This window comes from Oreochromis niloticus, linkage group LG1 (assembly GCF_001858045.2).
Source record: "Oreochromis niloticus isolate F11D_XX linkage group LG1, O_niloticus_UMD_NMBU, whole genome shotgun sequence".
Classification (NCBI taxonomy): Eukaryota; Metazoa; Chordata; class Actinopteri; order Cichliformes; family Cichlidae; genus Oreochromis; species Oreochromis niloticus.
Window position 1 is genome coordinate 5,545,264 of NC_031965.2, and position 24,252 is coordinate 5,569,515.

Below are 24,252 nucleotides of genomic sequence, written 5' to 3' on the forward strand. Positions count from 1 at the left end.
CCTGAGAGCTGTTACACGTTTATGGCATGAACCACTTGCCTGATATTTTACTGTAGAATTTTCTGATAACATTTAGAACTTATTGGTTTGTCAGTGATGGGAGCTATGCTTTCACCTTACAGTCTTGCCATCCAGTATGAGAGAGGCCTGTATTTAGGTTACCGTACTCAGGGGATTGGAAAGCTCATCTGTAACCGGAAGGTTGCTGGTTTGATCCCCCTGCTCTCTCTGTCCTGGTCGTTGTGTCTTTGGGCAAGACACTTTACCCTACCGCCTACTGGTGTTGGCCAGAGGGGCCGATGGCGCGATATGGCAGCCTCGCTTCTGTCAGTCTGCCCCAGGGCAGCTGTGGCTACAACTGTAGCTGCCTCCACCAGTGTGTGAATGTGAGAGTGAATGAATAGTGGAATTGTAAAGCGCTTTGGGTGCCTAGAAAAGCGCTATAGAAGTAAAAAAAAATATATTAAAAAAAATATGTATATATATATATATATATATGTACTCTATTACATGCCTTGCTGTTGAAGAGATCTTTGTTGGGCCAGGGTAACAGTGGTCTTGAATTTTCTGTTTAGCCACTGTGTATGAAGTAGAGCTGGGCGATAGAACGATAACGATATGTATTGAGAAATAACTTTTTCTCGATAGAAAAATTAAACTATTGCGATAGGCCTCATCTCTCTTGCGCTCTTAAAAAAAAAAAGAACAGCCAATCCAAATTAAGTACCGCAGAGCCGAACCAATCACAGCCGCAGCGTCACGTCACGTGACTTGTTATGTACAGCACAAGTGCCAAGCCGCACGTGTGCATTTGTTTGGGAAGCAGCCAGCCGGGCTGCCCAGGTAATGAAGGAAATGAGTGTGCTGACTAGAGAAAAATCAACCGAGAGCGTGACCGAAGGTTATTGAAGAAAAAAACAATGATGGTTCCAATACCGGAGAGACTGTCGAACAGAAGGGCCATAGAAGTTTCGTAGTGTGAAGGTATTTCGGCTATTTCAAGTCTGACAAAAAACAGAGTAGCGCGCACTGTAAATTGTGCCGAAAGCAAGTCTGGAAATACAATAAAGCGGTGCATGCTCAATCTCTGACTGAAAGCGCTGATTCGTCATTCGGCTTTTGTCAGACTAAAGTAACTGTTAAAACTGTTTGAAAAGCTAAACTATACAACAAGGAGAGATTGAGAATTTCCTTTTAGTTCTCAGTTTATTTGATATTGACAAAAGTTAGTCAGTTTTGTCTGTTCTTCTCTAAAACGACCTAAGATTTATTTTTAGAATTAATATTTTGTTTCTAAGTGGAATTGACAATTTAGTCTGTTTTGTTTGTTCTATTTTGAAACTTAAACGTTTTAGCGGCTGCCTTTTGTATAGTTTGCAATATTTGCCTTTATTTATCTGAAAAAGTCTCATGTTCCTTAAGTACATCTACCCCGTTGAACTTATTATGGGAAATAAATATTTAAATCAAAACAAGCTGCTGATTATTTCAAATATAGTTATTTGGCTTATATCGTGATATATATCGTTATCGCCTGAAATGAAAAAAAACATATCGTGATATGAAAAAATCTTATATCGCCCAGCTCTAGTATGAAGTACACAGAATCTGGTTTGGTGTGCTTTAATTAACTTCAACAAACAAGTACAAAGGTTTACTAATGTGTGGAAAATGTGTTTCCTTACTCGACTCCACACACGTGCAAAACAACCACAATTTTATATATGACACAGAACGGTGTTTTGCAGCTTCCTGCATATGTGATATACAGCCTAATAAGAGCGCGCTACAGTCTGATCGCTGCCAGCTGAAAGCACCTATTTTTTTGGAACCCCTTGAACAGCCTTTCATGGCCATAGAATTACTTGATGGCCACTTTCAGCAGGACAATGCACCTGCATATCATTTTTGCTAAAATCACAATTATATCAGAAAGTCTTGCCTGTTCTGAGGTGGTGTTTAAATCTACTCAATTTTATTGAGAATAAAATCTCAGACTTAGTGTTTCAGTTTCGCCTATAGATAATACTAGCTCAATAGATGGAATGAAATTAAAGTGTAGAAGATACATTAAATATGTTCTGTAATATCCATAGTTCCAGTATGCTGTACTGCCATCTGGCAGATCCACTGTTAATTTTGTTGACCATTTTTTTCTGATGAAAGCAAAATGATGACTAAAATAAAAATTAATGCAGAAGGATAAAACTATGGTGAAATGCACTGACTGATGTATTCAAGCGAATAAAAATTAGATGAAAATATTCTGGAGAGATGAGACCGAATCATAAAAATGTAAGCTGAGCATAAACGTGACACGAGTTTGGAAGTGATTCAATCAGAAGTAATGTCTTTGTTTGCTAAAATTTCACACACATTGATTTACCCAATGTGCTGTCAGCGTTAATCTCGTTAAAATGACGTTAACGCCATAACCGCATTAACGCGGCAAATCTCCGTTAGCGAGTTAGCGCCCTGTGCGTGAGGCTGCACGGTGCTAGCGTATGGGCTCAAAATGTGGTCATAAATATTTTGTACTTGTGAATCAGGATTTGTATGTGTAAAAAGAATTTGTGCGTGCGTAAAAAAGATTTGTATGTGTAAAAAGAATTTGTGCGTGCGTAAAAAAGATTTGTGTGTGGACTTAGCCAAAACCCCCCCTGCAAGTTACAAGTACGAATTTTGACCCTATTTTTCTTCCTGTCATCTGATTGGTCAATGTCATGTCAATCACAAATGTAACAATCCAATCAGAGAACAGATGGGTTTGGCTGTCGGAGGGGCACTTTTTTGAACTGCAGGTCCTTGAAGGGAATAAATGCCCTTTTACATGCCAACTCAGCGTTTTCCTTCATCACCACGAAGGAAAACAGTCTGTGGTCGTCCGAGTTTGGTGATTTTTGTGTCACAGGTCTACGTGCTTTATACAGGGACTTCCACAGCCTTTTCAACAGCGCTGCGGACCGCGGGGGGGCAGTGTTTTGGAAATGACAGTCTTCATTACAAAGCTTTCTTCGTTATGAATTAGCATACATGTTTTTATTGAACATTTGAAGAACTAGCAAAAAAACCAGAAACTGTTGTAGAGGACATAAAGTCAGAGATAGAAACGACAAGGAGCAGGTGCATCTAGTACAGGTAGAGCTGCTGCAAAAACCCACAGAGCTCAGCAGCCAGCACAACAAATTCTGGATCCTTTGCTTTTAGTTAGCAGTTAGCATTAGCAGCACATCCTGCGTCCGATGTGAAAGGACCTTTATGCTGCGCACTGTGACTCACAGCAATGGTCCCGGGTCAGCCCTGACTTTGTGTTAAACTAATCCTAAAGTAATAATGGTATTTCTAACCACTGACATACCACAACTTTATCCTTTCAGCAGCTGTTGAAAGTAAGGGTACCTAGCTGCTATCGGATATTTATATAGAGATCCTCCAGCTTCAAACTGTATTACCCTTCAAGGACCTGCAGTTCAAAAAAGTGCCCCTCCGACAGCCAAACTCATCTGTTCTCTGATTGGATTGTTACATTTGTGATTGACATGACATTGACCAATCAGATGACAGGAAGAAAAATAGGGTCAAAATTCGTACTTGTAACTTGCAGGGGGGTTTTTGGCTAAGTCCACACACAAATCTTTTTTACACATACAAATCTTTTTTACACACGCACAATTCTTTTTACACATACAAATCTTTTTTACACACACACAAATCTTTTTTACACATACAAATCTTTTTTACGCACGCACAAATTCTTTTTACACATACAAATCTTTTTTACACACACACAAATCTTTTTTACACATACAAATCTTTTTTACGCACGCACAAATTCTTTTTACACATACAAATCTTTTTTACACACACACAAATCTTTTTTACACATACAAATCTTTTTTACGCACGCACAATTCTTTTTACACATACAAATCCTGATTTACAAGTACAAAACTGATTTACAAGTACAAAATATTTATGACCACATTTTGAGCCCATACTAACGCGCTAATGCATTAACTGCGCTAACGCGTTGATGCCGTGCAGCCCCACGCACTGGGCGCTAACTCGCTAACGGAGATTTGCCGCGTTAATGCGGTTATGGCGTTAACGTCATTTTAACGAGATTAACACTGACAGCACTAATAAAAATACAACAAAATCTCAACAATTGAACGTTTGATGAACATTTGATTTCATGGAAAATAATATGCTTTGCCTACATTATGGCTAAAATTCATTGTTGTTGGCAGTGTTGGGAAGGTTACTTTTAAAATGTATTCCAATACAGATTACAGATTACATGCCCCAAAATGTATTTTGTAACGTATTCCGTTACGTTACTCAATGAGAGTAATGTATTCTGAATACTTTGGATTACTTAATATATTATCATGCTTTTTACAACTACATGAATGTACTATTGCTGTGTGATTTATTACTGTTACTGAAGGTCCGCGGCTCCGAACCGTAGTAAAGGGACCTCTGGCTAACGCGTCGGGTTCCGTGTCGGGCTCATAGCCGAAAAATAGCTTTACTTTGTTGTTTGGGTCAACTTTGCTTGCGAGAGACAGAGAGAGGCGTTGAAAGGCTGCTCCAACGGAACTTATTGTTTCGGAGGAAAACACGAACACAGTGTACAGTCGAGTCTTAATAGCGTACTTACAACTGGGCTCGTCAGGCACTCTTCTTGGCTGCAGTGGTTATTATTATATTTACATACTTCCATCTGCCGTTTCTGCTCGATGACAGCTCGGACTTTTCTACTGTCTTTTTCTCCCTCCTCTTGCTCACAGACACATAACGGGTATGGCAGTCCATTCTCCCTGCAGCACGGACTACACTGCCCATGGTGCTACATTCTTTAGAGCTATGCCTGTAGCATTCTGCCTATTAGCTTTGCACAACAACAACAACAAAAAGGCGCTCTCTCACCCAGGAAACACACAGTCGCAGAGAGAGCGCGTCACCCTGTAACCATGGCAACCGTAACGCTGCTGCCTGGAACAACAGAACATAGCTGTCAAACAAACCCAAACAGTCCTGACCCGCCACAGTATGAAACAGGAAAGTACCGCCGTGTAATCCATTTATTTCAACAAAGTAACTGTATTCTAAATACCACCTTTTTAAACGGTAACTGTAACGGAATACAGTTACTCATATTTTGTATTTTAAATACGTAACGGCGGTACATGTATTCCGTTACTCCCCAACACTGGTTGTTGGTCTTTTCATTCAAAAGACTAAAGCCAAAATTTTCTGTGAAAATTACTCAAAGTCCAGTCAGTTTCTTACCCACTGTGGCCATGTGCTTGGTCAAAGTAGATCATGTGATTCTTGGGCTTTTCTCTCAAATATTACGGAAATATTGTCATGAACTGGTGCTAAAAAAAAATGTAATGTAATGAAATTTATTGAATTTAAAAAAATGCTAGTGAATTGTGTAATTGGACAGCTTTGTCACTCTCATTTTTATTAAGGGTATGCCTCCAGGACCAAAAAGAGGGATTCCTCTAGGATTTACCCTGAGTGGTTCCTTGCCTGATACAACTTCACATCCAATGAAATCCCAGATGGACGCATACAGAGCAGACGGAATCATGGCAAACACAAATTCAGCAGTAATGTCTAACAAAGACTCAGTTGATGCAACTGACACAATGTATCCTGGTGATCTTTTTCCTGGCATCACAACCTCTCAGTCGACACAGGTAGAGAGCAGGAGCAAATCCCTACCACAACTGGACAACAACACCACAGAGGAGGAGTACTCCAACCAGCTCAGCAGCCTATCTCTGACATCGCCTGTCCCAGTAAAGAAGGTTACCTGCCAAACCTATTCTCTCCATGCACCCCATGAAAGCGTGATCAGGTCAGAGGAAGGTGATCAGGAAATATCAAGATCCAACCCTCTGTACCAGACCTCTGAGGGGTCTGAAAGCCATTCAACCCAGCAAGGAGATGACATGTATGCTGAGGTTCCTCCGGCGACAACTCCTGCTAGGCTGCGAGATGACACCTACGAGCAGATCCCTGGTGAGGCAGCCACTGTTCAAGGCAACACTTATGAGACACTGGATGACATGAAGACCAAGAAGTCAAAGTCCACCTGGAGTAAAAGTGTAAGTCTGAAAGAATAGCATGTATTTCAGTTCTTACTGTAAGCAGCAATATATTCATATGTGAACTTTTCTTATGTTCTGCAGAATATGAAGTGGAAGAAATTCCTACCCGACTATAAGAAGAAATAAATGCAAAATCAGTTGTGGAGAACCTCCTTACTTAATATAAATGAGATGAACATTGCCTCCTCCGGTTATTTGTTCTAATATGCAGATGACTGTGTGCTGTGAGTGACTTAGGGATAGCGATAAAGTCAAGATAGGAGGCTTAAAAAAATCCTATTTTACACATAGGTAAGATTAAGAAAATCAAAGCTACAAAAACCCTGACCTGGACAGACGAAGCTTTTTTGGGACTGAAGGCCAATCACAAATGTTTTCAAAATGGATTGGTTTTGCCTGAGGTTGGGTCCTTGGATATGAACAAAGTCTCATCTGTAGCACCTTCTGTTAAATACTTGCATTTTATTGTTGACAAGAATCTCAGCACTGCTGCCATGGATTCAAATGGGCAAAAGGTTTGAAATCATTACGTTAGGTCTTGATCTTAGCCCTGTTTTAACTCACATCATCAGATCCTTTGAATCTTCATCCTCAAATCAAACCTGATCTCTTAAACCAAACTCAGGGCTGTAACACACAAAAACGTTTATAAATATTCTTATTTACTCACAATTTATTACAATGAGTTATTGTCAGCAGATTAGACAAGTGGTCTCCTTTGTCTCCGACCATTATTGTGAAGCACTTTGTGGTTTTTATCCTGTGTAGAGTGCTATTTAAATCAATAAAGTAAAGTAAAGACCAACTGACAATGAGGCTGCTGGTTATGGGCTAACCACATCACTAGTCACATCATGTCAGGATTAATTTTCTAGGTGTCGGAGTCAAACAATGTTAGATCAAAGTTTTATGAATGCCAGCTAACAGCAACAAAACGGCAGTGCTTACTGACAGAAAGATTCAGGATATCCTGAGCAACTCAATTCAGTATTGTGATCGGATAGAAGTGAGCTCTACTGATAGATCCACCCATCTTGGACAGATTTCTCAGTTTTACAGCCTTCTCCAGAGTAAATAGACATATTGACATAGTAAACTTGGCTATCTGAGTTTAAATAACAAATATGTGAAAACAGTATGCCACTTCCTAACCAATGAAGAGACAACATTTTTCAAAAGTGTATCCGCTCCAAGAAAGGAGCCAAGATGCTGAAACAAACTGATACGTACTCGGCCCTGGATCATTAAGGGCAACTGTGCTGCAGTACGAGATGAGACAACCATACCTAAGTACACCCAGTACTTTGAAGAGCTTAGAAATGCTCCTGTTGTTATTTTTCTACGTGTCCTTTGGCATCAGTGTCTTGACCCACTCACACCAGCAATAATAGGTTTAGGGAAAAGATTGTGGTTTTAGGTAAAGTAAACTGACAAACAGCAGGGTAAAAAGTGAAGCCAGTGCAAAATCAACAAAACTCCAAATCCTACAGTGGGTGATTTTAAAAAGAAGTTAGTTAGTCAGTAAAAAATAAATAATAAAGTGTGCTAACACAGGTAGCTATAGCTACTAGCTATCTGCAGGTCTCAATTCTTTAACTATCTTTAATTATTGTTTTTTATGTAAATGGTTTACAGGCACCATGATACTGAAAAATGCAGCCGATTAACACTCTGTCTTACATTCACTTGTTGGAATCACTGAACTGATCTCTTGGTCATTTTTTGTGCTGTCTGGAATTAGATTTATGCCAGTTACTAATTATTTAATTTGTAAGATGACCATTCATCTCATATATTACTGATAATATCCATATTTTCCATATTTTATTTGTTGTTTGTCATAACTTTGATTTTTCTCTTTCTCATCAGTTCAAAAAGTTGTGGCAGATGTGAGTTTTCTCTAACCTGCTTCAAGTGCTTGCTCATAGGTTAATGTTGGGTCTTTCACTGTGTAATATAAATTGCTTTTTGACAGTCATCACTGTAATATTGTGCTATATGAAGAAAATAAAACTGAATTGAATGGGTTTTTTCCACTGTAGTTATAAAAGTTCACATCTTTCTACAGTGGATCACTGAAACCTGTTTTTTGTTGATTATTATTTGTGTAGTTTGATTAAACTGTCAAATTCAAGTCTGTATCAAGTTCTCCTGTGGTGTTTAGAGAGGAGCGCCTTTCAAATGGTGTAGAGCACTAAAAAACTGCTCTCTAAAGTCTTGGCAGGGAGTCTGAGGACAAGTCCAAAAAGGGAAAAATGCTATTTGGCATTTTAAAGACGTCGCCATATCTGTTTTTGTCATGGTCATGCAGCATGCTTAGCGACCAACAAGCCACAGAGCTGAATAAGTAGCTCACATATTTACATGCTAATAGATGCATGGGGAGACTGTCTGTTCAGCATCTTCTTACCAAATGACACAATTACAGGCTTTGACTGGAAGATCCGACATGATAACCAAGAAGCAGTGTCATGGGCTGCTATATCTGATCACGGCAACCTGAACTCAACTGAGATGATATGGGATAAGTTGGAGAACATGTCATACGTGTTTTCTTGTTCTCTTTGCTTTCTTGTTAGTCAGATGTGAGGTTTCTCTAACCCACTGTTGAGTTGGAATACATGGCAAAGTATCTAACAACACCCTCACAAGTGGATCTCCTTCAAACTGCATGTTGATACATCCTGGGCACTATTCCAGGAACATCTGAGTTTGTTAACCCTGAGTTGAAAGAAACTCCTCGTTTTCTGTTTCAGAAAGAAAATTAACATAATCTCAGACTCTCAAGGTCCCTGAAGAGAAAAGGGTAATTAAATCCACTCAGAAATGAGCAGGAATATACAGGAATGACAACAGACGCTGGGCAACAACAACAACAACAAAAAGGCAGAGCTTAAATGTTTAGAACAGAATAGGGCTCTATTCTCATTGTACATGTACAACAAAATTGTGAGTGCTCCACACCAACTGTGCTAAAATAAAATATAAATAGGTGTCAGCAGGAATAAATAGCAAACAAGATAGATATATACAAAAATCAGAGGACAAAATAGTTGCAAAGTGCTTAAAGCAGTGCAAAGAGTTGAATGGAGTCCGTGTGTGAGTGTCCTGAGTGACGGATGTCATTCAGACCATGGCTCAGATCAGTGAGGTGGGTGGGCAGGGGTTGGGTGTGGGGGGGATAGTGTTTGTTGACTGTCCGAATAGCCCAGGAGAAGAAGCTGTTTGTGCTTCTGGAGGTGTGGGACCTGATTGACCAACCAGAGGGCAGCAGGTCAAATATGTGGTGGGTGGGGTGCAAGGAGTCACCTGTGATTGCTTCCAGGAACGCAGGGGCAGCCAATGATTTGTTGGGGCATTGTTAGCTACCCTATGCGCAGCATTGCTGTTCTCAGTAGCGTGTACCAAACACCAAGGCAGCAGGAGAACACAATCTTCACTGAGGAGCAGTAGAAGGCAGAAAGCAGCTTCTAGGTTATTCTTTCTCAAGACACGGAGGAAGTACAGCCAGTGCTGGGCCTTCTTTACGTTGGTGTTGTGGGTCCAGGGGGGTGGACGGAGATGTTGGTTGGGTGGCTTGGGGTACAGTCATAGATGTATAGGGCACACAGTAGGCGCTGAGAGCGTAGTCCTGTGAGGAACTCTTTGATCGAGGAGCAGGTGGCAGGGGGGATGTGGAGGTGGTCCAATTTGGATTCAGGATGTCTGAGATTATAGTGCTGAATTCTGAGCTGTAGTCCATGAAGAGCATCCTTATGTAGCTCTTCCTGTTCTCAAGATGGGTCAGCGCTCTACAGATGGGTCAAGGGATGAGGGTAGACAGTCCCTGATGTGGTGAGACACTATCTGCTCGACACTATCCGCTCGAAGCACTTCATGACTACAGACGGTAGGGCTATCGGTCTGTAGTCATTGAGCCTGTGTATACCAGACATTTTGGGGATGAGAACGGTAGTGGAGGCCTTCAGACAGGTGGGAACAGTGGCATGAGTCAGGGAGAGGTTGAAGAGCCTGGTGAGGATCCCCCCAGTTGGTCAGCACATTTGTAGTTGGTGAGGGCTTGGATGCCTCTCCACACCTGGTGGAGGTTGTTATCAGTTAGGAAGCCCTCTATCCTCCTCCTGTAAACCTCCTTGGCCTGTTTGATGCCCTTCCTCATGTTGACTGTAGCAGTGCTGTACAGGTAACTGTCCCCTCAGCCTGAATTACAAGTTCTACACAATGGACTCAAGTGAAATGGACGCAGGAGGGTGACAAGATACACCTAAAACATAGTTAAAAATGAGACAAGGAAGCAAAACTAAATGCAAAACAGAGGAGACATCTAGCTCTACAAACTAAAATGGGCAGTAACAAATGTGGAACAGAAATAAAGACACTGGGAAAGCTAGACTAACCAAAACAGAAAGGATTACTTAATCGATATAAATACTCCATGTAAATATGATTTAAAAATATTAATTAAAAACACTCAATACAAATGCAGTTAAATCAGCACAACATTTATTTTCAAATACAAAAAAAATACCAAAAAATATGTCAGCTGGACACTTTTCTGCTGAATAATAAACAAGCATATTTCCATTACTTTAGCTTGTTATTTAAACATTTTTTAAATATGATAAAATTTAAATTTTATATATTTTTTTAATTTCAAACTTTAATCTTCATCTTCACTGACCACAGTAAGCACACCATTTTTGATGGAGGGTTCATGTCTCCTGGCATTAAACAGAAGGTTGGGGGAGGGGCATTTATAAATTGGTGTTGATAGATTTTAAATATGTAAAATGTTAAATGCAATCACCCATGACCATGCCGGATAGCTAGTTAGCGAGCACATTTACTATTAGCTAAAGTGGTTTTTGCTGCTGCCCCTGAAGCGCAGAATTCATGAATTTGGGACTTCTGAGGGTGCAGTTGAGCACTTGTATTCACTGATTTGAGAGGTTGTAACCACAGAGGTGTAGTTGTAAGCAGTTAAAAAAGTAAATAAATAAATAAATGAGTAAAAGTTGAATTACAAACATTAATTTACACATTTATTTATATTTTCTCTGTAACCATACATTTAAAACGCAAGTGAAAATACAAGTTCAAATTCTTTCTACACATTATCTCTTTTTATTTGACAAGCTCTCGCATTTTGCATCGTATTTACTTCCATAAATCGGCCCTAACGGAAAAGTTGATAGTTGGGAAGTATATTTTTTGACCACTAGATGTCTGATGTCAGAATTATGCCGGTTTTCTGCGGCAGCGAAGGAGAAGAAGAAAATACGGAAGTACGGCTCCCAAACACATTCCCGTTGGAAGAGTAAAATACTGCAGATTGCCGTATTTGCTTTGAAACGAAGCATATCTTGGACTAAATATTCAGTCTCAATAAGACGATGGGCACTAGAGACGATGAATACGATTATTTATTCAAAGGTAAAGATGTGAATTTCTCGTTAGTGTCGTAGCTTTAGCCGATAAGCTAAACAGGCCAGCTGGTCAGCTGTCAGGCTAACTAAGCCATCGTCAACCTTTGTGCTGTGGTTGATTTTCACCGAGCTTTCAGGAAATTGTAGGGAAGTTGATATAAGGGTGTATACCTCTAAACGGCCTTCACTTGAGGGTTGGCGTTAAAGTGCTATTTTCTTTACGTACGGTGTATTTAAGTGGGGCGTCTGAAAAGAAAAGAACACTAGCTATTAGCTTCTGTTAGCTTGTTGATAGTGGGCGCGGACACGCCTAGCGTTAACCGTTATCACGTTATCTTAGGTCCAGCTTGACAAGCTACAGAAACTTGTGTGAGGATTGGAAAGAATGCGTTAAGAGCTGCTTCATGAACACGTGACCACAATTTTAAACAATGACCCAAATCATTCTTTTCGCCATTATATTATTTTTAAAGTATTTTTATTACTGTGAATGTATAAACTTTGCTTAAAAAGTCAGGAAGATTGTGTCTGCTTTACTATTTTTGTGTCATAACAATGCTTCTTGGTAATAAGTCTTGTACTGTTGGAATGCCTTTCTATTTCTCCTTAAATGGTATCGCATGTTTGGGTTGCACAAATGAAGAACTATGCCAATGTCAAACAACTATCTACTCTTGTTTTGAGCTTCTGGTACGCCGGGTATGGACAATCTGATGTCTGATTAGCAGGGCATGAACCTGATCAGTCAACATGTTTGACTAATCTGGATGAGATCCATGTCATAGGGCAACCTCAAGCTGGTGATGTGCAAGACTAAGTTTCAGCATTATTTTGAATGAGTCCTAGTGCCATCTCCAAATTGAAGGCCAGGTCCCATATGAGGGTGGATATCAGAGACAGGCTGTGAAGTGGGTGTCCCAACAAGACGACATCACAAACACACTGTCAGTGCAGTGCTCAGTCTTCTACAGATTTGCAATCAAAGTTTGGAGGACAATATTTCTTATGGTTTTGTACCCAGACAACCTGGAACAGACTGCACAAAGTGTGTCAGGAGGCCTGCTGTGACTGCCCTTCACTGTTAGGTTCATTTGTGTTAATAACGGGTGCAATTGAACCCTGAATGTGTACAGGAATGTTACGTTCAGCAACGAGTCCAGATTGTGCTTACTGCAGTTGGCTCATAGTGTCAAGTGTCAGAGTATGGAGAGGATGTGGAGAACCCTGTGCTGATTGATGCACCGATACGGTGAAAGCTTTTGGTGGAGGCAGTGTGACGGTGAAGAGCAGCATCTCTCAATGGAAAAAACAAAGCTTCTCATCACTGGAGGTAATCTCAGTGGAGCTAGATATCAAGATGAGTTTCTGTAACCAGTGGCAATCCATATCTCCACAGTCTGGGAACAATCTCTGTCCTCCAAGACGCTTAACCCACACAGAGTGGAGTTTATCAGAGATTAAATCCAGAATATAGGTGTGGAGAGCATGGAATGATCTGCCAGCAGTCCTGATGTCAACCCAGCTGAATGCTTGTAGCATCAGCATGAAGGGGGGTTGTCCTGCCAGAGTAACCAACACAACCACACTGGCTGCTTTGTAATAAATATTGGTTGAAGAATAGGATGCAGTCCCACAGCAGTGTGTGGCCAAGCATGAGGAGGAGATGAGGCTGTCGTGGCTGTGTTTGGTTCTTCCACATGCTACTGAAGTCCCTGTTAAATGAATAAATTGTGAAATTGCCGGTGTGTCTTGTTTCTTCACACTTCCCATCCAATCCAATAAATGACAAACGAGTCAGTAGCAGAATGTGTTTGGCATTGGAAGTTTTGGCAAGTTTTTATTGGTGTAACCCACATACTCACCTTTGCTACTTAACCCACAACTCTATTTTTCTTTCACCATCAGGCAGCGTTTAAGCGGAAATAAACAGGTTCTTTAATGGTTTAAGATTTATTGCCAGGCAACATTCTTCCAACAAAGAAATAATCAACCGAACACTAATTTCCTTACTTTCTGTGCTAAGTTATATATTTGTACCCACACTAGTTTCTGTGATAGGCAAACTGGACAGTTCTTTCTTTTTTTTGTTTTTAAGAGATTTAGTGGCTTTTTTGAACAACCAACAACCTATGAGACTTTCACATATGGCAAAATTCACTTTAAATATTTGGGATCCCAGCACTCTCCTCATTTTGGTCTCACACATTCCTTTTTTATAAAATTTGCCTTATTCTGTTGTGTGCTTTTGAGTCCCCAGTTGAAGCTGTCACAAAATTATTACCACGCTTTATGAGTTGTTTTTTCTGTATTCATTGCAGTATCAAAGTATGATACTTTGATATGATGACTACTGACAGATATACTACTAACATAGTTCAAGACAGACAGGCTTTCTCTGCCTTTGCTTGTTCAACAAAACCTCATTGAAGTTTTGAGGCGGGTGACCTCATGCCTTCCCCTCATTGAAGATGACGGGAATCACAGAGTTGATTATCAGCTTTCTGTTAGACCGGGCTTTCTGCTTCAGGATCTGTGCATGCTCACATAAAAATGGGTGTTTTGTAGGTTATATGATTCTTTTGGGTAGAAAAGGATCCCCGAGTTTGCTGCCTATGCTACTCAAAATATTATCAGATGATGATAAAATAGTGATTAAAAAGCTATGAAGAACATATAAAATACAACAGTAAAATGCATCATTTGTGCAAATAAGATGGATAATTCTAAAGAAAATAGCTAACTGTGTGATTTAACGCACAGAGTAGTAAAATAAACATATCAAGTTAACTTTAACACTGAGTGCACTCTCAGTGCTGTTGACTTCTAAGGTGACGGCTGCACATTACAGCGTTTTAAACTGGACATATTTAAATATTGTGTGAGGTTATATATCCGCACATGTCTGGGATCAGTCCAAAGTACCTACCCAACAGTCGTTGCATTTTTCTTTTATGTTCCTGTGGTTGGAACATGATTAACGGTGAAGGCCACCATAAAGGTCCTGCAGTGGGAAAACATCCTCATAACATCCCAGAATTTCATAAAACACGAACTGCTTTGTTCTCTTACAGTAGAAACATGGCTAGGCTTTTTGAAAATTGTTGTTTTTCTAATCTATGGGCAGAGTGTGGGCCTATCATGCTCCCAAAGACTGAAAATGAATAGCTGCAAATTTAAAAACGGCTGCAGATGGGTTTTTTGGAATTTGTGTGTGTCTGTGTTAGGCCTTTTATCTGTAGTGTACTTGCTTATTGTCAAATTTCTGCTGCAGTAGGCTCTAAGCCTGCCTGCATCACCAGAAAACACTGATACTAACTAGTTTGTAGAAAATGGATATGATGTTAGGCGTGGATATTATTAAAGAATATCACACAAGAGTAGTAATGCTAAGTTAGGCCTAGCAATTTAAAGAATTTTAGAAACGTTTACATTGTGAGCTGTATTTAGCTGATGAGATGAGCTCCAGGAATATTTCTGATGATTGTGTTATTTTATCTAGAGGCTGCATTGCAATTATTGCTGGGAAAGGTTTCATTTTAATGTGAAAAATATAAGGTTCATTTTGACTTAAATATTATTTCTTTTGTGACAGAAGTCAAACATGTACTGCAAAATTATATATATTGTTTATTTTAAATAAGTACATTTTAACAGTATAACAGTTTCTTCACCATCTCCCTCCTAAACAGTTGAACTTTCACACTGCTAGACTGCAGCTACACCTTATGTACATTTTGTGGTATTCATTTCATTTCTGTAATCCCGTATTTTCTGTATATAAGATTTAGATTGGTTATTATATTGTTGGTTTATATACCTTTGTGTGTGTGTATACAGCGGTCCCTTGTTTAAAATAACCCACGATAGGTGAAATCCGCGAAGTAGCCAACTTTATTTTTAGTTATTATCAGTTGTTATAGATGTTTTAAGTAAAACTCCTCACTACACACTTTATACACTTTTCTCAGACAGGCGTGAACATTTTCACACTTTTCTCTCTTGTTTAAACTCTCAAAGTTCAAACCTTCGTAGAAAAATAAGTCCAGTATTATAGGATTAAGCCAAAGGCTCCCGCAGGTGACGACGTTTAGTCGACATTGTTGTTTGTTGGGGAGAAAACTTACAAACATACAGTACAGACCTTCAGAGTCACACTGCTGGGATCGAAGATTTATGTAAATGTGACAAACTGAACATATTCTGTACTGTACAGGAGACACGGCACGAGATTGATTGACAATGGACTACAGCCAACCGCGTTATAGCGAGGGACCACTGTGTGTGTGTGTGTGTGTAAAACATGCTTTTTATAATGTATATTTACACCGTTCTCGTTGTCATTGGCCTTTCATGTTATCAGTCAAAACATGGATGGAATAAGTTCTGTGGACTTTATATTGACCATGTTTTACAGTTTTACTGCCCAGATTCAGTTACATTGCACTTTCTCCATTGTGTGATTCAGTGGTCCTTATTGGGGATTCGGGTGTGGGAAAGAGTAACCTGTTGTCCCGCTTCACCCGCAATGAGTTCAATCTGGAGAGCAAGAGCACCATTGGAGTCGAGTTTGCCACGCGGAGTATCCAGGTGGATGGCAAGACGGTGAAGGCCCAGATATGGGACACAGCGGGTCAGGAGCGTTACCGAGCCATAACCTCAGCGTGAGTATCATAGCAGCGAATGCCAGAGGAGGCTTCACGTCTAGATCTCTTGTTATATGTCATTGAATTTATTTTATTAGGTTAATAATCACCAGTGTTACTTATGTAATAATTTCATCAGATGAGGTGGATATTTCATGGGAAAATTGTTATCCAAAAAACATCCACAGTTCTCCACTCTCAAAAACCAAGTACATTACCTGGAATATTAATAATTTTTTACTCAAAAAAAGAAAGTCAATAAGTTGAGCTGATGTAAAAATCTTACAGTTTGTTGAGAAGATTATGTGTTGTGGGCTAAATGTAGTTCATTGACTGTTCAATTGTTGGAAAATCATGACCATAGCTAATATTGACCAAATAATCAACCGGTCAACCCTGAGGCCACAGCCCTCCAACATACTCCTCAGCACCTGTACACACAGTGTTTAGGTATGTTTCAGCTCTCATGTGACGGTGTGATAACGAGTGTGTCGATGTGCACGTGGCTCTGATGCAGATACTACCGTGGGGCCGTTGGTGCTCTCCTGGTCTATGACATTGCCAAGCATTTAACTTATGAGAATGTGGAGCGCTGGCTGAAGGAGCTGAGGGATCACGCTGACAGCAACATTGTTATCATGCTGGTGGGCAACAAGAGTGACCTGCGCCACCTCAGGGCTGTTCCCACTGATGAGGCCCGGGCTTTTGCTGGTGAGACATCCTTTTCTGTTACCCTGTGGAATAAAGTGTCTATTAAGTATCACAATTACACAGAAATCTCATGATAGATTACCCTAAATGGCAATTCTAGAGCCTGAAATCTTATACAAATTCTAAATATTAGAACTATGCTCTGAGGATTAATGCATTAGTGATACTAATAATAAGACCTATCTTTCAGTTGCTGTGCTACACAGTGAAGTAATTCTGTGTAGCTGTGTGTGGTGCACACATTCAGATAAACCTGTGTAATGGCTCAGATTGACACATGGTTTGTGAAAATGCTACATATATAATATGTTAATAATGATTGTTCCGCTTTGCCCTGCAGAGAAGAATGGCTTATCTTTTCTGGAGACATCGGCTTTGGACTCCACCAATGTAGAGACGGCCTTCCAGACCATTCTGACAGGTCTGTGATGTGTGTGCACCTTTAGACTCCTGTACCTTTCACAGGTCACCATAAGGCAAAAAATACCCATCAACTAACACACTGTTGGTCACTGATATTTGAGGAAATGCTGCCCAGTTGAACAGGTGTCTTTGTTATCAAGAGCTGTCACTTTTATGAGGCCGGTTACAGTGTGAGGAAGTTAGGTGCCAAGTGAACTTCTGCTGCTGGGAGTCGTCTAAACAGAGTTTACCCCACAGCCATTCTCGAGTCACATTATGTCATAGTGGGTTGTTTACAGTTTTTATGGGGATTATCCAGGCAAATATTTTGTTTTAGTGTCTGTGTGTGTGTGTCAGACTGTAAACTAGGGTTGGGCGTAGGGCTGGGCGATATATCGAGTTTTTAAAAAATATCGATATATTTTTATACGAGGTATAAGATGTGACAATATCCTTTATATCGATATAGTTTATGTTACGTTATAATTATACTTGTGGAGCCGCAAGTTTGCCTCTCTTTCGTCCACTTTTGTCTCTATGCAACGTTACTCGACCTCGCCTCTCCTTCACTGAACACAACTCCCCCTCCTCCCCCATCGCTTCACCTGCAGGCAGCAACAAGATGGACACGGCAAATCTCCGTTAACGAGTTACTGCGCATCCCCCCGTGCGTGGGGCTGGACGACGTCAACGTGTTAACGAGCTAACCACGCTAACGAGCTAACCACGCTAACTGCACGGCCTAAAATCCTTTCATTCTCTCAAAAGTTGACAGCGCGCCTTATGTATGAATTCTGGTTGTGCTTGATGACCGCGAACCGATTTTATGTGATACACAGCGCTCAGCAATACGTCAAAAAATGTTTTAATACGACTTTGGTAAGCTACGGAGCTGCACCGCTTGATGGATTGTTGGAGCATTACGGCTACCGAGGAGCCTCGCGGAGTGATACGTACTGTGCTTCAGCGTAATATTACCAAGGTAATACACACACAAGGTAGTATTGTGTGTGTATAAGGACCATAAATGGCACCTGTTCAGAGACATGGTTACGAAGCGGATTTCAAACTCCAGGCTGTCAGTCACGCAGTAGAAGTTGGGAACAGAGCAGCTGTGAAATCTGTCTGTTATTATGCTCAGCGTCTGTTAGTTTACATTTTGACTGCACAATTGTGAGCTTTTTGTTATGCACAAGAACATCATTGTTTTCTTTTATTTATGGAGTATTATTATTTAATAAATGCTCATAATTTATTTTTGAGTGGTTTTTTTCAGGTACATCTGCGCTGTATGTTAATAAAAGTGCCTGTGTGACATCTGGGACACAGCTTTGACTAAGAACTCTCTTTTTGTTCTTACTTTATGGCTTTAAAAAAATATCGAGATATATATGTCTTATATCGCCATCCAGCTACAAAATATCGAGATATGAATTTTGGGTCATATCGCCCAGCCCTTGTTGGGCGATATGTAAAAATTTTCCAACCGACAATTGTCAGTCCAATAATCGCTGATGGGCGATATATTAACGCATGCGCAAACTTTTTGATGGGCGGAGCAATGTAATCATGCACAGACTGCACGTTTACAACACAGAAGAGTTCCAAACATGGACAAACTAATTTCCCCCCCAAAATTAGGCCTATCGGCATTAACGTGGTCATCACGATTAACAAGATTAAAATTTTTAACGAGCTCAACGCATCTGGAGCGCAGAATGAACAAAGTTTGGAGAAGCTGCCGAAATGCGTTGACAGAGACATTTGACTCAGTCTGCGCTGCAGATAGGTTAATTGTAAATCGCGTTAGTCGTGGTGACGGCGCGTTAACGCTGACAGCACTAAAAAAATATAAAGTCGCCAATTTGGGATGAAAGAGGTAAGCCTAAGGATGTAACCAAAGCGTTGTGCTGCTTGTGCAGACGTATAGTGTGAGCAAAGTACTCACACTAACTTGCATGAGCATGCACGTGTCCACCATCCGGCTGAGTATGCTAGGCTATCACCAGCTTCTGCAGCTCCATCAACAAGCATCTGGGCGCACTCTGAGGAGGGGGCATTTGCTCGCAGATGAAAGAGGGTGCTGTTAAAACAGCGCTATTTTTTTTTGCTGTTGACTGCTTCTATTAGCGCCATCATTATTAGCAAACGTATTCATGGGCAAATAAATAAATAAATCGCCTGTGTAAAAACAATCATCGATATATTCGTCCAATCGCCCAACCCTACTCTAAACATATTTCTGTTGTAAAGTTGACCACTTTAATTTAGATTTGACTCTCTTTAGGCATCAGTTTCAAGTGGCCATTAGAGTAACTGCAGTTTTCCACTGGAGATTGCTCTTTGGTTGTGTTTATACTTTAAATGTGTAATTGTACTTAAAGTAAACAACAAATGTGATACTTGGGTTTTAGATTTTTTCTCTCCATAGACTACCGAGCAAAATGACACTCAGTGCTCTCTGCTAGAATCCAATCACACTTTACTTTAAGCCAACAAAAAAATGCATACTCTGATTAAATACTGTTTCGCCTTACTGTTTAATGTTTGCCTTTTAATTCTCCCCAGATTTGCAGGTTGCAGCTAACTACTTTTCTGCAGGAACATATTTGCACAGTGTTTTTAATAACATGTGACACTGGGGAATAAAATGCATGCACGGTATTTGTTAGATAACACTGTGTGATGACAGAAAGTAGGTGTGATCTACATCCTGGTCACAGGACGATAGTACTTGGAAGAGGCAGACCTAAGATTTAAAGCTTGATTGATGTTCAGCTAGACCAGGGGTCGGCAACCTGCGGCTCCGGAGCTGCATGCGGCTCTTTAGTCCTTATACTGCGGCTCCGGGTGGTTTGGGAAAATAATTAGAAGTATTTAGCTGAAGTGTATTTTATTTGTGTTTAGTTCTTTTTTTAATTTGTAGTTCTAAATTGGAAGATTATTGTGATATTGAAATATAAAAATACAATTATTTTATTATTTTTCATCGCTCAAAATAAGCGTCACACTCGTGGAAGCTGGTATACCCGCCGAAACGCCGTGCATTTAGCGAGACTTTCAACCCCAGGTAGGCCAATTATTGATCTTCGGATCCACATTATGTCAGCAGCTGTTCTCCACCATGAACTATGTTAAAAACAAACACCGCTCACGCCTCACAGATGACAGCTACAGTCCTGCGTAAAGATGAAAGCCCCGATTTGCAGACGCTGTGCGCAGAGGTTTGGGACCAGAAGTCTCATTGTAAACATATCACGGCAGACCCGCTGATGTTTACATGGACATGCTTTTCAGCATCTCTTTATTGAGCACTTTTCACACACGGTTGCTGTACGCATACAGCCGGCTGTAGCTTTTCAGCTCACAGCCCGACAACACAACAGCAGAGAGAGCACAGACTTTAAGGCGGCGAGGCGTGATTGCGGGTGCCGCTCAGGTGCGTCCGACTCCCCTGCAGCGGCACTGCAGACCACGCCCCGCCACACACATTAACAAGGTAAAATAGATATTTAGGCAGAATTTTGCAAATATCTATTTTTCATTTTTCAGCAGCATAGTGCTTTTTACCAATTATTTTTTTAAAGTCAGGTCAAGGCTCCAAAAGCCCAAAGGCGATATAAGGGAGGCGGCTCACAACAGTTTTTGTTTGCTACATGGATCATTTTAGTTCAGCTGGGTGTCTTTGCTTTTGTTATATTTCTTTAAGAGTTCAAAATGTGTTAATTACATAAATAAAATGTAATTTTCTCTGTAGCACTTCATGGATTTCATAAGCAACACACCTTAGTTTCTCTGTGGATTCTTTTAAAAAGCAGTTAAAAACTTTTCTGTTCAAACAAGCCTTTTGTTGATCTACGTATTTTATATTCTTTACATTATTTACATTTGATCTTTTACATTGTGTATAATATCTATTGATTGTTTTGTTTATTTTAACATTTGTGTACAGCGCTTTGTGACTGCCTGTCTGTGAAAAGCGCTTAAAAAATAAACTTTACTTACTTACTTTAGTTGTCCACACAAAGCATAAAGGTAAAAAAACAGTATATACAGTGTTATCTTCATTTTAGATGTCAAAAAGTATTTGCGGCTCCCAGTGTTTTCTTTTGCGTGGAAACCGGGTCCAAGTGGCTCTTTGGGTGTTAAAGGTTGCAGACCCCTGAGCTAGACACTTAGGGGATGTTATGAAAGTTTTAAAAAAGTCTCTTTTGGTGATAGTTGTAGTAGTGACTGACATGATGAGAAAAGTCGGCCATTGTTTTACATTCGGCTGCCGTGCTTCCTGTTAGTCAGCTGGCACCTGCATGGAGGAATTACACTCCTTCCATAAGAATAATTTTGTTTTGTCTATCATCTATAAACTTGACGCATTACTTCTCTTCTCCTCCTCGTCCTCCCATCAGAGATTTACCGTATCGTCTCCCAGAAGCAGATGTCGGAGCGCCAGGAGAGCGACATGTCTCCCAGCAACAACGTGGTTAATATCCAGGTGCAGCCCACTGAGAACAAACCAAAGATGCAGTGCTGTCAGAACATCTAGCCCAGCCTCAGATCCGCTACTATCTCTCCCCCCGATTCCCCCATTTCTCCCCCTCCTTTCCTCCCTTGATCCCCATCATCCTTAAGCCCCGCCCTTGGATAATAGACTGCCTCTACATACTGTTTGGCGTGTGGGGAATGAGCCACAGCTTCGAAGCTGTGATCTGATCTCTGCACCTACCTCCTCCTGCTAACCCTATTCTTCCCCTTCCCCAGGTAAATATTATCCCAGTTTAGGATGAACCCATGTGGGGTGGCCCTCCCTAAGCAGAGCCCCGTTGTCTTTAGACTACTGCAGGACAGCAAGCAGCAGGCATTTCATATCACGTTAGATTTCATTACTGCAGATGCGCTGACATGTCACAAAAATGTCTTAATATATGAATGTGATTTGTTTTCTTCTTCTCAAGCTCAGTGCTCCAGTTGATTTCTCCACCTTTTTTTAATGTCTTGTATCATATATCTGCTACTAAATCTGAATTTAAAGCACATCAAAGTTGCTGAAGTGTATTCCTATATCCAAGCTTTGCCTCTGTTATTTTAGCGCCCCTCACCTCCTCTTTAGTGCAATGTACTGTTTTGGAAACTACGTGGATGTATCGAGCACAGTGCGGACGTTTGCTCTGGTAGTGTCATGCTGTTTGATGTGATTTCTGTGAATATGACGCCGGACTCTTTTACATTTGTTGAGCTTCAGTTAGCCGGAAGGCCAGGGGGGTGTAGCTAGCATGTGGCGCGCAGCCTGGTAAACTTTGTCGGCATCGTCGCTGCATTTGCAGCAGGTGACGGGTCCGTGACAGCATGCTGAAGATGGACCTCTGACGTCCAGGTGGTTGACTTGAACTGGACTAAATGTGGAACACTATCATCATTTTAGGAACCCTGAACAGGAAGCCTGTGCATTTGAATTATCATGTTCTATTTTAAGTGGCTGCATACCGAGTTACTCATGCTCACGTTGAACGGGACTGAATACACAATAAATCTATCAGGCTTTTTTGCTCAGCATTAAGAAAACATGCATTAATTTCCAACATATTTGACCACTATGCAGAAACTAGCACATGGCTGTTTGGGTTTTTTCCTCTAATGCGACTTCTATAGCAAGTGAAGGAAAAAGAAGTATGAGTAAAGTAGCTGATAGCAGTCTTGTATGACATTCCTATTATAGTCAGTAATCTTATAATGTGAAGTTTCCTGTTGTCTAGCCAATTCTGCTTTGCATGTAACCACAGTACTGTAGTTAAGACACACTGAGAAAGTAGGAAGATGTTTTTCAAGGTTTGATTTGCTTAATAAATCATGCACTTAAGTATAAGAGCTGATCTAGTAAACATGCTTACTTGTTTAGGATTAGACTTTTGCTGCACATACAAAATTTGGACCTCTTTTGCCAGTTTGGGACACCCGGTCCGTTTAAGAACCAAAAAGTGACGTGGAGTCTGAATCTCAAAAACCTAATTAATGTGTGAAGTTGCTTCTCTGGCAAACAACAAAAATCAGTGGCTTAAGCTTCTGGCCAACTTACGAATGCCTCCTCGACCTGTGGAGACCGCTTCTCATACACTCACTAACAGCTCACCGTTGTGTCCGCCTCCTCATTAACCAAGCTTTGTGTGTCTCTCGAGGAGGAGGACAGCCATGTTGCCCCTGTCACATAAAGCCTACGCACACCAAGCTGCCTCTGACTTCAACACAATGCATGGCTTTGTGTACGACTGCACCTCCACATTGTATCGCCTTATGTAGCTAACATTGTCATTACCGTTTATGAAATCTTGATGGTTGGTTAGGCTTGGCTAACTAATACAACATGCTTAACGAGTTAGCTCAGTTTAATCTGCTAACTGGCAGGCTCCTGCTAAAAGCCTTCAAGCTGAAATTTCAGGTTATAGCAGACATATACAAAGCCCGACCTTGGTGTATGTGTCTAGCAGCTGAGGGTAAATGGGTAACTCCAGAATGTGTGAGCTTTAGCTGGCCGTGCCAATGGCGTTTTATCGAACAGACGGCACTGTCGACTGGGCCTCTCCAGACTTGACAGCAGGAAATCTGTGGACAAAGTAATTTCTTTCTTCTGACAATATGATTTCTTGTTTCATGTACCTTTGTTGTCTTCATTTTTCCCTTGTGTGTGTATGTGTGTATGTGTGTGTGTGTGTTTCTTTGTTTTTTTAATATGTGTTTTGATTTCTTTTTTTTAACTATTGAATTCTATAACTGACTGTAATTTCAGTGTAAACACGTAAGTGAGAAATTATGTCATTTCAATGAATTTGGAGCGTTAAATATGAGAACGGGTCAAAATGAACGGTTTTGTTTTGTACAGATTGATAAATTGTACAATTGTGTCTATATCTTAAGTTATGGATTCATCTTAATAAAGCGCACCAGTCAAAAACC

At 40.5% G+C, this 24,252-nt stretch overlaps 2 protein-coding genes across 3 annotated transcripts in view; both read left to right on the top strand.

Annotated features, from left to right (window-relative positions):
• The window catches only part of sh2d7 (SH2 domain containing 7), a 55,448-nt gene extending 47,184 nt beyond the window's left edge, over nucleotides 1–8,264 (top strand). For both annotated transcript variants that reach the window (XM_005463546.2, XM_005463545.2), the window contains exons 6-7: nucleotides 5,481–6,122; nucleotides 6,207–8,264. In XM_005463546.2, the coding sequence (XP_005463603.1) occupies nucleotides 5,481–6,122; nucleotides 6,207–6,251 (687 nt within the window). In that variant the 3' untranslated portion in view covers nucleotides 6,252–8,264. The remainder of the gene's footprint in view (nucleotides 1–5,480; nucleotides 6,123–6,206) is intronic.
• A 3,105-nt stretch (nucleotides 8,265–11,369) lies between these two features.
• Nucleotides 11,370–24,252, top strand: LOC100698633 (ras-related protein Rab-11A). Its single transcript, XM_003458470.5, has 5 exons — nucleotides 11,370–11,558; nucleotides 16,017–16,212; nucleotides 16,712–16,905; nucleotides 17,246–17,326; nucleotides 21,714–24,252. The coding sequence occupies exons 1-5, from the start codon at nucleotides 11,519–11,521 to the stop codon at nucleotides 21,848–21,850; spliced, it is 648 nt and encodes a 215-aa protein (XP_003458518.1). The 5' UTR covers nucleotides 11,370–11,518; the 3' UTR covers nucleotides 21,851–24,252.